General features: G+C 43.6%; 2 protein-coding genes across 2 annotated transcripts in view; one reads left to right on the top strand and one right to left on the bottom strand.

The window, feature by feature from the left end:
* The window catches only part of LOC123764459 (sialate:O-sulfotransferase 1), a 538,431-nt gene that overhangs the window by 473,854 nt on the left and 49,538 nt on the right, over positions 1-15,039 (bottom strand). The window lies entirely within an intron of this gene.
* LOC138358161 (uncharacterized) overlaps positions 7,072-15,039 on the top strand; it is a 38,281-nt gene continuing 30,313 nt past the window's right edge. The window contains exon 1 of the mRNA XM_069315665.1: positions 7,072-7,222. Coding sequence (XP_069171766.1) covers positions 7,072-7,222 — 151 coding nt within the window. The remainder of the gene's footprint in view (positions 7,223-15,039) is intronic.

Genomic DNA, 15,039 nt, shown 5'->3' on the forward strand with positions numbered 1-15,039 from the left:
AAAAGTGAAATGTGCTCAACAAAAAATATATCGAGTTAGTCTTAAAAAAATCCAGAAGACAAACATATGCAAGACAACAGAGACTTAGATGAAAAACACCTTTGTTGTTATTGCTATTATGAAGGATCGATTTTGTGTATTTTATATATATATATATATATATATATATATATATATATATATATATATATATATATATATATATATATATATATAAGCTTATCTATACAGGTGTGCTCCCCAACTTAGCACCTGGGGGGCAGCAGGTGCTAGGCTGGGGAGGGGGGCAGCAGGTGCTAGGCTGGGGAGGGGGGCAGCAGGTGCTAGGCTGGGGAGGGGGGCAGCAGGTGCTAGGCTGGGGAGGGGGGCAGCAGGTGCTAGGCTGGGGAGGGGGGCAGCAGGTGCTAGGCTGGGGAGGGGGGCAGCAGGTGCTAGGCTGGGGAGGGGGGCAGCAGGTGCTAGGCTGGGGAGGGGGGCAGCAGTGCTAGGCTGGGGAGGGGGGCAGCAGGTGCTAGGCTGGGGAGGGGGCAGCAGGTGCTAGGCTGGGGAGAGGGGCAGCAGGTGCTAGGCTGGGGAGGGGGGTAGCAGGTGCTAGGCTGGGGAGGGGGGCAGCAGGTGCTAGGCTGGGGAGGGGGGCAGCAGGTGCTAGGCTGGGGAGGGGGGCAGCAGGTGCTAGGCTGGGGAGGGGGGGCAGCAGGTGCTAGGCTGGGGAGGGGGGCAGCAGGTGCTAGGCTGGGGAGGGGGGCAGCAGTGCTAGGCTGGGGAGGGGGGCAGCAGGTGCTAGGCTGGGGAGGGGGCAGCAGGTGCTAGGCTGGGGAGAGGGGCAGCAGGTGCTAGGCTGGGGAGGGGGGTAGCAGGTGCTAGGCTGGGGAGGGGGGCAGCAGGTGCTAGGCTGGGGAGGGGGGCAGCAGGTGCTAGGCTGGGGAGGGGGGCAGCAGGTGCTAGGCTGGGGAGGGGGCAGCAGGTGCTAGGCTGGGGAGGGGGGCAGCAGGTGCTAGGCTGGGGAGGGGGGCAGCAGGTGCTAGGCTGGGGAGGGGGGCAGCAGGTGCTAGGCTGAGGAGGGGGGTGCAGCAGGTGCTAGGCTGGGGAGAGGGCAGCAGGTGCTAGGCTGGGGAGAGGGCAGCAGGTGCTAGGCTGGGGGAGGGGGGCAGCAGGTGCAGCTATTTACAAGCCAGTGAGGCCAGCAATCACTTATAATTCCACCTCCCTCATCCATTATTAATCTTTTTTGCGTCAATCTTCTAAAATGAACACCAATTTCGTCCATGAACATACAGAACTATGCCACATAATTGAAAACGTAGGATTATCGTTTATCTCGAATTTTATGATTAAAATTATGATTCTGGATGATTTTTATCCTCATTAGAATCACAAAGGAAATAGTGTGTGTATGTCAGGACGAGCCGAAACAAGTGGGAAGATATAGAGCACATTAGAGTATGTTGGTATGACAGTTATCCCAAGGTATACTGATCTATGACTAAGATACCTACTTGAACAACTCTATTGACAAGCAGAAGGCTCTAGCTAGAACCTCCACTCCTTCCACTTTGCAAGGGAGGAGAATGCCATGTTGCTAGCACCGTGCCCCAAAGAAGTACATCGTGTAAATATATCACATACTTTTGGTAATTAAGCATTTTATCAATTCATATTATATACAAGAATGTAATTGATTCACATTCCATTTTATAAGTTTGGTCACATTAGGATATTTCTTATACGTTGATAAACTACTGTTTGTTTGAATATTATTATTTATGTCATATTGTACTTAGCATAATTTAAAAAATGCTTAAATGCGTGATCAACGTAAACGTGTATATTCTTGCTTAAGTATTTAACTCTATTGTTATGAGTATGATTAATGAGGAGTAATTACCTTGCTTTTTTTAGTAAGGTAATTAATCGCTGATAGTGACAATTCTAATGTCATTTCTAAACAATGAAAATTTTAATCGTCATTTCAACAGCAGTGTCACTAGATCTCCGACTATGCCATCTGAAACACCAACTATTCGAGGTCAAAGACTAACTGAGGTCAAACACAAACCTATACGAGGTCAACTACTCCAGATAACTGTGACCCAACCATCCTGGTGGAGCGTGTGTGTGTGTGTGTGTTAACATGAGTAGTTTTTAGTATGCAAGTTAGTGTACTCATCTCACCTCACAGAGAGGGGCTGAGTTTCTCAGAGGGAGCACAAGCAAATAATACGCAAACACATACTTACCAAGGCACGCGAAGAGGCTGGCCCAAGAGCTGAACCTTACTTAATACAAGCTTCGATAAATACAAATACATTCCCAACCCGCTTACACCTCCCCCCTTACACCAGTCGGCTTTAAACCCTATTAGTTAGTTTTGTCATTTCATTTCACAAAGTGCTTCTCCCCATTTTGAAAATGTAAATGTTACATGTAAAGCTTACCAACTAGATATTTAAATCACTTGTAATTATATAATATATATATATATATATATATATATATATATATATATATATATATATATATATATATATATATATATATATATATATATATATATATATATACATACATATATACATACACATATATACATGAAAATTAACTTACACAAACACGCAAGCCGATTATATCAGAAAGGACTCCTCCTGTGAAATGCTCTAACCTAGACTGACAGGAGCACTGAAACTCCTCGACAAGTCCAGTACTCTGACCAAATGATCAAAGTACTGTTACGCAATATTATGCAACAACGATAACGAAATACTGATCAATATTTGCGGAAAACCACATTGAAATATCTAGGAAGCTAATATCTTTAGCTTTCTTTATATATCAATATGGTTTCCCCGCACATATATACATTTACTCTGAACATCCCCAAACACACTATACAAAGTTTACCAAACCGTGAAGCAAACAGTTTACAACTAACAAAACCATAATTTGAGTCATGTGCTCAAGTGCCCGTAGCTGACCAATTAACTGGGTAACAGGTATCATTAACTGTCCCGCGACGCCTCTCTGATGTGTTTACTGCCGCTAATATTGCTAATTTAACGCTAATCTGCCTCATCAGGGTCGGGTTTGACCTGGGAATGGAAACAGCGCGTGGCTTGAAGGCTGGCATGTGGGAGGATTGGGGATAGATGGGATAAAAAAGGTTAGCCCAATCGTTGCGTTTGTTCAACAGCAATATCTTGAAAATTGTTTAAAACATTTAATGTCCCGGGACCAGATTCACGAAAGCACTTACGCAAGCACTTACGAATGTGTACATCTTTCCTCAATCTTTGACGGCTTTGGTTACATTTATTAAACAGTTTACAAGCATGAAAACTTCCCATTCAACTGTTGTTATTGTTATAAACAGCCTCCTGGTGCTTCGGAGCTCATTAACTGTTTAATAATTATAAACAAAGCCGCCAAAGATTGAGAAAAGACGTATAGGTTCGTAAGTGCTTGCGTAAGTGCTTTCGTGAATCTGGCCCCCGGAGAGGTGGTCACAGCTCCCAGGCCATCTGAGCATGTGTATGATCTCCATGTAAACACACACTGTAATGGTCCCTACTGCTACCTTGTTTACAACTTGATACACCATGTTATAAAGTTTTTATGATGTGTCAGAAAGTTGTTACAGCTTGTACAAAGGTTGTTGGGACGTCGTAGATTCGTCGTGTGTTTGAAAGGATATCTGTCTTTTCTCTATTCATTGATTTAATCCCCTAATTAATAGTACATGTATTGGATCTAAATTTTATTCCATAAAGAATATTGAGGCCTTTTTGACCATTCTTTGATAACCTGCCTCCAGCTGACGTGTAAAATATACATATAACAAAGCCAGGGGAAGTAGAGGGAACCTCGTCATTATTGTAGCAAAGTTTCCTTAAGCAGGTTCTGCAGTACTGATGAGTGACGATGAGTACACCTGAGGACAGGAGCCGGGTCGTCCTCGTGACGTGACACCACTGATGAGTGACGATGGGTCGTCCATGAGTCGTGACACGACCCCATTACCGGTCCCCAGCGCAAAGTTACGATGGAGAGGAGTTATGTATCATATATAAAAGAATCCTTTGTCCCAGGGACACATCAATCAGTTATATAATAATGACCCAAAATAGTTCCCCAGGTACCAAAATATTCTTTTCAAAAAATGTCAAATTAAAAAACAACTAATAAAGTCAAATAAAATCCATAGAACTAGACGAAGAATTAACCAGGGGTCCCACAATAAAGAAAAGACCAGTTCTTTTATATTTCCTCTTTTGAACACAAAATTATTCATAAACAAATTCCTAAAAATGCCTTTTTTTTTTGTAATTCCATAATAAGAATTGAGTATACATATAACATAAGAAAAATGGGAACTGCATGAATTTAATGGCTCAAATATGTCTAAGATACGCTTGAATCAACCCTACATGTTCCCTTCTATTGTCTTACCTGTACCAGAAATCATTAACCCTGTTTCCAAAAGCATCAGTTTCCTAGATCTTTAGCGAATATTAATTAAGTTATAATACATTGATGTGGGTGACTTTATGTTGATATAACTAACTCTTTATTAATATGTGCTTGGTACTGTGCTTGGGGTCAACACACCTGGCTCTACTTGAGCACCTTTACTATGACAACAACACAGCACCACAACAGCACCACAGCAACACCACAACAGCACCACAACAGCACCACAGCAACACCACAACAGCACCACAACAGCACCACAGCAACACCACAACATCACCACAACAGCACCACAGCAGCACAGCAACACCACCACAACAGCACCACAGCAACAGCAGCACAGCAACACCACCACAACAGCACCACAGCAACAGCAGCACAGCACCACCACAACAGCACCACAACATGACCACATCTTCACAGCGTCAGTCAGTCGTCGTCGGAGTTGAGAGACATGTCAGTGCGGGACCACGAAGTAACTAACGTCAAATAGTTCGGGACATTGGAGTGATACAGAGGCCAGATCATAGTACTTGGCCCCACGCAGTGTGCAGCAAGCAGGAAACATCATATCATAGTGAATTTAGTGGGCCAGCCAGAGGCTTAGGGCCCGCGCAGGAATATCCCTGCAAAACAAAAATCATAGTGAACCTGCATATGATGGATCAGACAGAGGAAAGAAACCAAATGTGCCAACACTGGAGTATATATGGTGGACGGGAGGGAGGAGGAGGGGCGCCGCAAGACTGCCTAGCTGTTCTCACCAAGTTGTGCTTGCGGGGGTTGAGCTTTGACTCTTCGGTCCCGCCTCTCAGTCATCAATCTACTGGTGTACAGATTCCTGAGCTTCTCGAGCTCTATCATATTTACATTTGAAACCGTGTATGGCGTCAGCCTCCACCACATCACTTCCTAGTGCATTACATTTATTAACTATTCTGACAGCGAAGAAGTTCTTTCTAATGTCTCTGTGGCTCATTTGGGTACTCAGCTTCCACCAGTGTACAACAAATTACTGGTAACAGGTTAACTGCCAAAAATTTGGATTGAAATCATGAATCAATCAAAATGAAATGACCATCACAGGAACAAGCAGTTGCTACCACCTTCACCATCACAGCTCCTGTAACCAGCATCATTACTCTGAAACTACCACAATCATCACTATATCCGCCACCAACACAAGCACCATCATCACACCGCCCATCAACTTCTCCCCCCCTCCACCCCCCAACACTGACCCCCGACCCCCAGCCACTCATTTGGCTAATTTATGCAAAAATGTTAAAAACTAGATGTATGATATTGTGAATTGTAAATGTGTCGTGAGTGGAGCTATGATCAGAGAGTGCATAATACGAGCCCCGGACCACTGTTAATGTGGAGCGTATGCCACTCTCATTATAGCTCAGTGGGCTGCATTAGCATTTGTGAACGTCATGTCCAACACGCCTGCAGTATTAGTACTCTACATGTCTCCAGTACCAGTACTCTAAAGGTCTCCAGTACCAAGTACTCTACATGTTTCCAGTACCAGTACGCTACATATCTCTAGTATAAGCCCCTTGCCAATTAGGATATCATTGCAAAAAACATACAAAATATATTAAACTGTAATTATGCTACATAACTATTGTATTTTGCTATTAGGCCTTCAGCAGTCTCCTGTTGTTCTTATGCTCATAAACTTGTATTATCAAGACATTGTATTATACCTCACACCTCACCTTTATATACATTCAACTGTTGTATTTCAATGATTCTACTTGTGATAAGGAGTTGATCAACACGGCTATATAGTCGCTATGACTTATCGCTATCCTCTAATTCGCGGTTAAATATTTTCAGAGTATTCATTATATGTTAATTTCATCGTGCTTTACACGCACGCACGCACACACACTATAATATATATTATATTATATATAATATACCGGGAAGGCCCGACTTACACCCGCGACTTTTGTAGTGTTGGCTGACTTGTTACACACTGAAGAAGTCCATTACCGAAAGGATGTTCGCAATTTAAACTCCAAATTGGATTTTAAGACGACTAATGCCTTTCCAACCTTGAATTCCTCTTAAATCTGGTCATTTGCAAGGTGGCTTCCTATTAGAGCTAACATAAGAATCGTGGAGTGAAAGACATAACCTGTCGCTGGTTCGAGGGGCGAAGCCATTCCCACACAGCCTGCAGCAGCCATGGGCCTGTCTGAGGGTACAGCAGTCATGTCCCTGTCTGAGGGTACAGCAGTCATGGCCTTGTCTGAGGGTACAGCAGTCATGTCCCTGTCCGAGGTTACAGCAGCCATGGCCCTGTCTGAGGGTACAGCAGCCATGGCCTTGTCTGAGGGTACAGCAGTCATGTCCCTGTCCGAGGTTACAGCAGCCATGGCCCTGTCTGAGGGTACAGCAGCCATGGCCTTGTCTGAGGGTACAGCAGTCATGGCCCTGTCTGAGGGTACAGCAGTCATGGCCCTGTCTGAGGGTACAGCAGTCACGGCCCTGTCTGAGGGTACAGCAGTCATGGCCCTGTCTGAGGGTACAGCAGTCACGGCCCTGTCTGAAGGTACAGCAGTCACGGCCCTGTCTGAGGGTACAGCAGTCATGGCCCTGTCTGAGGGTACAGCAGTCACGGCCCTATCTGAAGGTACAGCAGTCACGGCCCTGTCTGAAGGTACAGCAGTCACGGCCCTGTCTGAAGGTTCAGCAGTCACAGCCCTATCTGAAGGTACAGCAGTCACGGCCCTGTCTGAAGGTACAGTATAATGACAACATAATGGTATATATAATGACTACTGAGACACTGAGTGTATAGGTGTGTGGTTGACGTGAGAGTGAGTGTGTAAGGTGGTCATCATGTCTGATACACTCCAGTGATGGGTCACACATCTCGTCTGAAGGTGGCTTGCATCTCGTGTGTTTCAATCACCTCCATGAAGAATGACAGAAAAACTTTCAGGGCTTTTTATTGAATCAAACTGTTAAGTTACAATTCAATTTTGCGTACTCTTTTTTTCACTCTCGGTGCTTTATTTACTCGAGAGACGCTGAGTGAGGATAGACTTTCCTCTCGAGACTTTATCACAACTCCTCTCAGTTGGGACATTTACCGTTGTGTGTTTGGCTTTGATCGCCGTGTCAAGTTGTGTGTTTTTGCGGTGGTCAGCATATGCTATTATCCTTATATATTTGTAATATAATGTGTGAAATGCTGGTCCTATTCCCTTCTGACTTTCAAACATATTTCCCTTTTCTTGAATATTTATTCGTCTTTGTTGCTACAATTGTGATTTCGTCTTTTATACACTAAATGTATATATTTAAATGTATATATTTATAGCAAATATATATATTTGCTTATGTACTTTAATATAGGCTTGTTAAACAGCCAAAATCAAATCCAATTTTCTAACTTAAATAAAGAGGATGAAAAACAAGAATATTAAAAAAATCGAAGATAGCAGAAGAAAATATCTTAAATATATCAGAAACACACATACACAGTTAAGAGGCAGGACCATAGAGCCCAAGCTCAACCCCCAACATGCATAATTAGGTGAGTACGCACACAATAGAGCCGGGGGACGGAACTGAGCCTGATTTCTTAGAAGAGCATCATCAGCCTCTTCCTTAATTAATTAATATTTTTCGTTAAATATAGAGAGACGGAACATAATCTCGTTAATTAAGGCCCTCCAAGCTCTGGCGGACCTTAAGATACCCATCGTCTGTTTTTCTTCAACAACGCCATGTAATTAGGTCATCACGTGATGCAATTAACTCTTCACAGTTAGCTGTATAAGCCTATCGTCGGCGAGGAAGATATCCGAATAATGTATTTAGTTAGCGGAAGATAACGACTCTGCTCACTTTATTAATGTCGAATATTATTAGAGTTTTCTCCGCCACATTGAAATTAATTAAAACTATTTTTTTGTGGTGGTTACATTATTTATAATAAAATAATTCCAAGAGTTATTCTTAGGAGTTGAGAGTGTGTACTGGGGAGTGTGTACTGGAGAGAGTGTATTGGGGAATGTATACTGGGGAGTGTGAACTGGGGAGTGTGTATTGGGGAGTGTGTACTGGAAAGTACACAGTGTGTGTGTGTGTGTGTGTTTCAGTGAGAAATATATGTAAGACATAATACAGGAAAAATGGAATGATTAGAAAGAGGGGTTCCAAGAGCTAATAGCTCGATTCTGCAGACACAAATAGTGAATAACTGTTTCTACTAGCTAACACTCCTCCTAGTTAATAGAGGAGTGTTAGCTAGGCGTAGTTGAAGTCCTCTGTGGGGGTGGTTTGTGGAGGGTGGTATTGGGGTATTGGCAAGGGAGGGGGGATGCAGCTGCCCAAAAAATGGTCTCCAGAGAGGGAGAATTAGAGCAGCAATATACGTCATATCTGGTGGGTCTGGCGGGCACAAATTACGGCCATTTGTTCGCTACCTCGCCCTGCCTCCCTCCATGGGAACTTTCATGTTTACTTTAGCGATGAAAGTCACTCTCTCTCAGACTCAGTCTCTCTCAGTCTCTCTCTCTATCTCTCTCGCGCACTTGCACGCCAAGAGGAAGCTCCAACAGTACAACTCTCACTGGCTGGTGAGGAGTGGGTAAGTGCTGACCACTACTCACATTATGGTGGAAACATTCCACACACACACACACACACACACACACACACACACACACACACACACACACACACACACACACACACACACACAGATATGATATGATAGTAGATATGATAGAGCCCAGTAGGCTCAAGAATCTGTACACCAGTTGATTGACGGTTGAGAGGCGGGACCAAAGAGCCGAAGCTCAACCCCCACAAGCACAACTAGGTGAGTACATGTAACATCCAGGAAAATCCTCCCCATGTGTAGCTCTTACTCCAGTTCCTTCCCCTCCTCCTCCTCCTCCTCTCTTGTAACTAGCGCCCTTTCCTGAGAGAGATCAGTCCCACGTGACCTCTTACCACCTACAGTCTCGTAAGTGCTGACGGGTCATCTTGTTGTAAACATCTTAATGGGAACATTCCTTAACATACCAGACCCTGACCCCTAAGGGTTACCCTTGCACCTCAGGAGCCCCCCACCCCCTCCCTCACTCTCTCCCCTTTCTCTCTCCTCCCTTTCTCTATTTTTTTTCTCTCTCTTACCCGCTTGCTCTCTTCCTCTTTCCTCACCCTTCCCTAATTCTCTTTTCTCCTCCATTTCCTGACTAGTATGAGTAAGGGAGTGAGGAACGCTGACCTGACATAGCGAGGAGAAGGAGGTATTTGATCTTCCCTCTCATAACGTGCTGAGTGGTATGTTTTGCCAGTCATTAGTTATGAGATAGTCTGGTAAACATTCATGTCAAAACAGTTTTAATTGAAATTCCTATAGAATGTTGCGTTGATGTTTTTAAAAGAGATAGATAACAGGCACTTTGGGTGAGCAGACACAACAAGCCATCATTTTGTAATTAGGAACAAGCTATAAACTGCCAGCAGACACTAGCTATGGCAGTTTCGGGTATATAAACCCCGGGGTATGACGATAGAACTGAGAGTAACTTCGTGTAATGACTCGAGAAGGATTGTGTAGTCAAGAGCCGGGTGGAAGACAGGGAGTCACCAGCTGTTGAGAGTCCATGGTCATAATATAACATGCGATATCTCTCATGTTATTGTCCAGGGGCCAGATTCACGAAAGCACTTACGCAAGCACTTACGAACGTGTACATCTTTCCTCAATCTTTGACGGCTTTGGTTACATTTATTAAACAGTTTACAAGCATGAAAACTTGCCAATCAACTGTTATTATTGTTATAAACAGCCTCCTGGTGCTTCAGAACTCATTAACTGTTTAATAATTGTAAACAAAGCCGCCAAACATTGAGAAAAGATGTACAGGTTCGTAAGTGCTTTCGTGAATTTGGCCCCAGGTCTGAATTACTTACCATTGCCAGTGTAGAATAGGAGTAGCTTAGGGATTTTTGGCGAATATCATAATTTTTAATAAATAAAATCTGTTTAATTTCCATTTTTATATGCCTCTGGGCATATACAAATTTGGGAAGGCATCGGACGAGGGAGTGGGGAATGGTGGGGATGACGAGGGGATGGAAGTGAGAGATGGTGGGGAGGACGAGGGAACAAGGGAGGGGGTAATGGTGGGGGGGAAGGACAAGGGGACGGGGGAGTTTGGGATGGTGGGGACGAGGGGATGGGGGAATGGAGAATGGTGGGGAGGACAAAGGGACAGGGGAGTGGGACATGGTGGGAAGGAAGAGGGGATGGTGGAGTGGGGAATGGTTGGGAGGCCGAGGAGACGGGTGAGGGGGAATGGTGGGGAGGACTGGGGGACAGGGAAGGTTGCTGAGCCACAGCAACGCGTGGCCGGGTACTGCTAGTTAATAAATAAATATGAAAATGTTCGTTTGTTCAAAATCGCTAATCTCCGAAAGTTCTCCACCGATTTCTTTGAAATTTTCACACAATGTTTCATTCACATCCGAGCGGGATTATATATACATACTATGTAGATGTCACGTCTGTGACGGGAAAAAACATGCTTTTTCTGAAAAAAACTGTTTTTCATGTGAGGGAAATCTTCAAAACTTCTTTACTGATTGCTTTGAAATTTTGACCCAACGTTGCATTCGAATAGGAACGTGTTTTTATATACCTACTATATACATGGCTCATCTGTTACAGGAAAAAAACATTCTTTGTTTGAAAAACACCGCCATTTGTTTAACATAAGAGCTACACACACTGTAATCTCCGAAAGTTCTTCACTGATTGCTTTGAAATTTTGACAACGTTTCATTCGCATCCGAGCGGGTGTTTATATACATACTATATAGATGATACGTCTGTGACGGGGAAAAACATGCTTTATGGAAAACTTTAGTTTTTCAAATGTTTTTGATGTCAGGGAAATCTTCGAAACCTCTTTACCGATTGCTTTTAAATTTTGACACAACATTGCATTCAAATAGCCGCGTGTTTTTGTGTACCTACTATATACATGCCTCGCCTGTGACAGATAAAAACATGCTTTTTTTTAAAAAACAGCGCCATCTGTTGCATGTAAGAGCAAGACGCGCTACACTAAATATGTTCTGTTTCCATTTCAATGTTTCTGATTGCATTGATAAATATAATTTTCATAGATTTTGATTTATTTTCATTTTGATTTAATTATTTTGTGTGACATTGTGTTGGAATTCAGGTGTGTTGTTTACCATACCGTTCATTGTGTGAGTTTACTTTATTTTTTTTAATGTTTTTTATTTCCTTTTTTTTTACTGTTCCTATTTTTCAGTGATGGGAACATCAGATCCTTTGATGTTCCCATCATCAAATGATCAAGATACATTTGAGTATTAAGGTAAGAATACAGTGTATCCCGTCAGAACTGGTTGTGCTGGCCCATAACAGAGGGACTGACAGGGTGGAAACAGGGGAAATGTTTTCAATGAATATCAATAGAACAAGGGGGCAGGGATGGAAGCTTGAGACTCAGATGTGTCATAGAGATGTCAGAAAGTTTTCCTTTAGCGTGAGGGCAGTGAGTAAATGGAATGACCTAAAGGAGCAGATTGTAAGAGGGAAACTCCATTCATAACGTTAAAAGCAGGTATGATAGGGAAATAGTCCAGGAGTCATTCCATTAGACAACCAGCGGCTAGAAAATCGGGGTCCAAGAGCTAGAACTCACTTCTGCCGGCACAAATAGTTAAGTACACACACAAATATACACAAATATACACAAATACACACATACACACGTGTGTGTGGAGATGTGTGTACAAGATGTGGTGGAGGCTGACTCCATACACAGTTTCAAGTGTAGATATGATAGAGCCCAATAGGCTCAGGAATCTGTACACCTGTTGATTGACGGTTGAGAGGCGGGACCAAAGAGCTAGAGCTCAACTCCCGCAAGCACAACTAGGTGAGTACACACACACACACACACACACACACACACACACACACACACACACACACACACACACACACACACACACACACACGCACACAAAATTACATTTGACAAAGTAGGTTGTAGAAAAGCTTCCCTGAGTTAAGTTCCGTGTACTGAGAATATAGCAGCATGACTGCCACCTGGTACTGTGTTACTCATGTAGTACTCACCTAGTTGTCCTAGGTGAGTACCCTCTTACACATGTCCGGCAGAATGAGTGTCTCGGGTGCACGTGTATATCTCAAGTGTAGAGCGGAGAGCAGCAAGAGACGGAACTTGGGAGACGAGAGAAAGGTCGGAGAAAGCAAAGAGGAATCATAGAAGAGAAGAGGAATATTATTGCGTAAGAGGGTTGGAGTGTTTTTTGAAAAGGAGGGAAAGGGCCTTTTGTGCTTCATTTGGAATAAGAGAAGAGCTCTTGTCACTTGAGAGTATATATACATTTTTTATTTGCCAGAGAGAAGAGAGGTGGGGGTGGGGGGGGGGGTAAGAAGATCAGAGCGAAGGACAGAATGGGCCAAAATAAAAAAGAAGTGAAGATAAAGAGAGAGGTGAGAGAGGGAAGAGAGGAGAAGAAGAGGGGTGTAGACAACAGCTAGACTCCTCCCAACCCCCAGGTAATTGACAGGGGGGGGGGAGGGGGTTGGCACCGTGCCAGCAACCATTATCAAATCACCGGGTGCGGAGTCTCTCCTTTATGGTCGCTTCTGTATGCTAATCCGTCGCTCACGGGGCGATAAGGCACTCCCCGTCCCGGCCCCGGAGGGCACCGGAGGGCCATATGCCACGGCCCCTTCCCGGCTAGGGTAAACCCACAGTATAATGACTTATTCTTCTCCTTTCTGGCTAGGGTAAACCCACAGTACAATGACTTATTCTTCTCCTTTCTGACTAGGGTAAACCCACAGTACAATGACTTATTCTTCTCCTTTCTGACTAGGGTAAACCCACAGTATAATGACTTATTCTTCTCCTTTCTGGCTAGGGTAAACCCACAGTATAATGACTCATTCTTCGCCTTTCTGACTAGGGTAAGTAAGTAATTATGAAACGAAGGCACCAAGCCGGGGCGGCTGTGTAGCACCGTCAAAAGTGCAGGATATTCAAAAGGCACTAAAGATCACTAAGGATTCCAATACGAGAACAAAAACGCATCTGATTCACCAAGGATAGAGTTAACAACAACAAAGCCAGGACTAAGATTATTTTAAAAGAAGACCAATCAATGGGATGATTATAATCCCTAACATGACAGAAGAGAGCATTGTTTGTGTCTGCAGACTTAACACTTCTTTTGTGTTTCTTAAGTCTATCAGTGTACGGTCAGTTTCCCGAAAGTATTGGAGAGGACAAGACGAACAGGAAATAGAGTAGACACCAACGGCATTAGAAGCAGGAGGCGCAGTGTGAACTAGATTGCTACGAAGAGTGTTAGTTTGTCGAAAGGCGAGCCTTATGGCAAGAGGACGAAAGGTATTAGTAAGATTTTTGAGTTCAGATATGAAGGGAAGGCAGAGCACAGTGGTACCAGTGTTAGAAATGGGTTTGGGATGAGGAAAATTTGGTTTAGCTTGAGAAAAAGCACAGATGATAAAATGTAAGGGGTAACCAAGGCGAGAGAAAGATATGTAAATAAAGGAAATTTCAGAATCAAGAAACCGAGGGTCGCTGATGCGTAGAGCGCGGAGGAAGAGAGAAACGAGAACACTTTTCTTAACAAAAGGAGGATGGTAGGAAAAGAAGTGAATGTACATGCCACTATGCATAGGTTTGCGGTAGACAGAAAGAGAGAGAACCCGAACACAGCTGTGAACGTGAACGTCAAGAAAAGGAAAGTGGTAATTAGATTCTTATTCAACTTTGAAATGGATGGAAGGAGCCAGATTGTTAAGAGGAGAGGAAAGGCTGGAAAAGACTAAAGTCAAGAGGCCATAAAATAAAAATGTCATCAACATAGCGAAGCCAGAGAGAGGGACGAGAATCAATAGTGGGAAGAAGAACAGTTTCGGCAAGAACAAGGGAAAGAGGGGAACCCATATCGACACCCAAAGTTTAAGAGATGTATTTGCGGTTGAAAGAGAAGGAGTTACAGTCAACACAGAGTCTGATGAGTTCAAGAAAAATATCAGTGGGAAGCTGAAGAGGAAGAAGGCCCTCAGTTTCCTTGTGACTAAGAAAAGAGAGAACGTCATCGAGCGGAACATTAGTAAACAGAGAGTCGACATCAAGACTAAGCAACTTACAAGAGGATTGGCAAGCTCAGTCTTTCTATGAAGTCCTGAGAGTGACGAAGGTGGGCAGGGGAAAAAGTGCCAAGGTAAGGCGTCAGGGTTTTAGCGAGCCAGGAGGCAAGAGGATAGCCGACAGAGTCCCTTGAATAAATGATAGGACGAAGAGGAACATCAGGTTTATGAGTCTTAAGTAGACCATAGAAATAAGGAAGAGAAGGGCAGATGACTCGATAACGTTTTATAAGATCGAAGTCAGGAGGACAAAGACTAGAGAGCTGTCTTAGTTTGCTGTTAAAGGAAGTTTTGAGGCGATCCAAAGGGTTAGAAGCCAGAGGGTCATATATCCGAAAGTC

This window comes from Procambarus clarkii, chromosome 82, assembly GCF_040958095.1.
Source record: "Procambarus clarkii isolate CNS0578487 chromosome 82, FALCON_Pclarkii_2.0, whole genome shotgun sequence".
Taxonomy (NCBI): domain Eukaryota; kingdom Metazoa; phylum Arthropoda; class Malacostraca; order Decapoda; family Cambaridae; genus Procambarus; species Procambarus clarkii.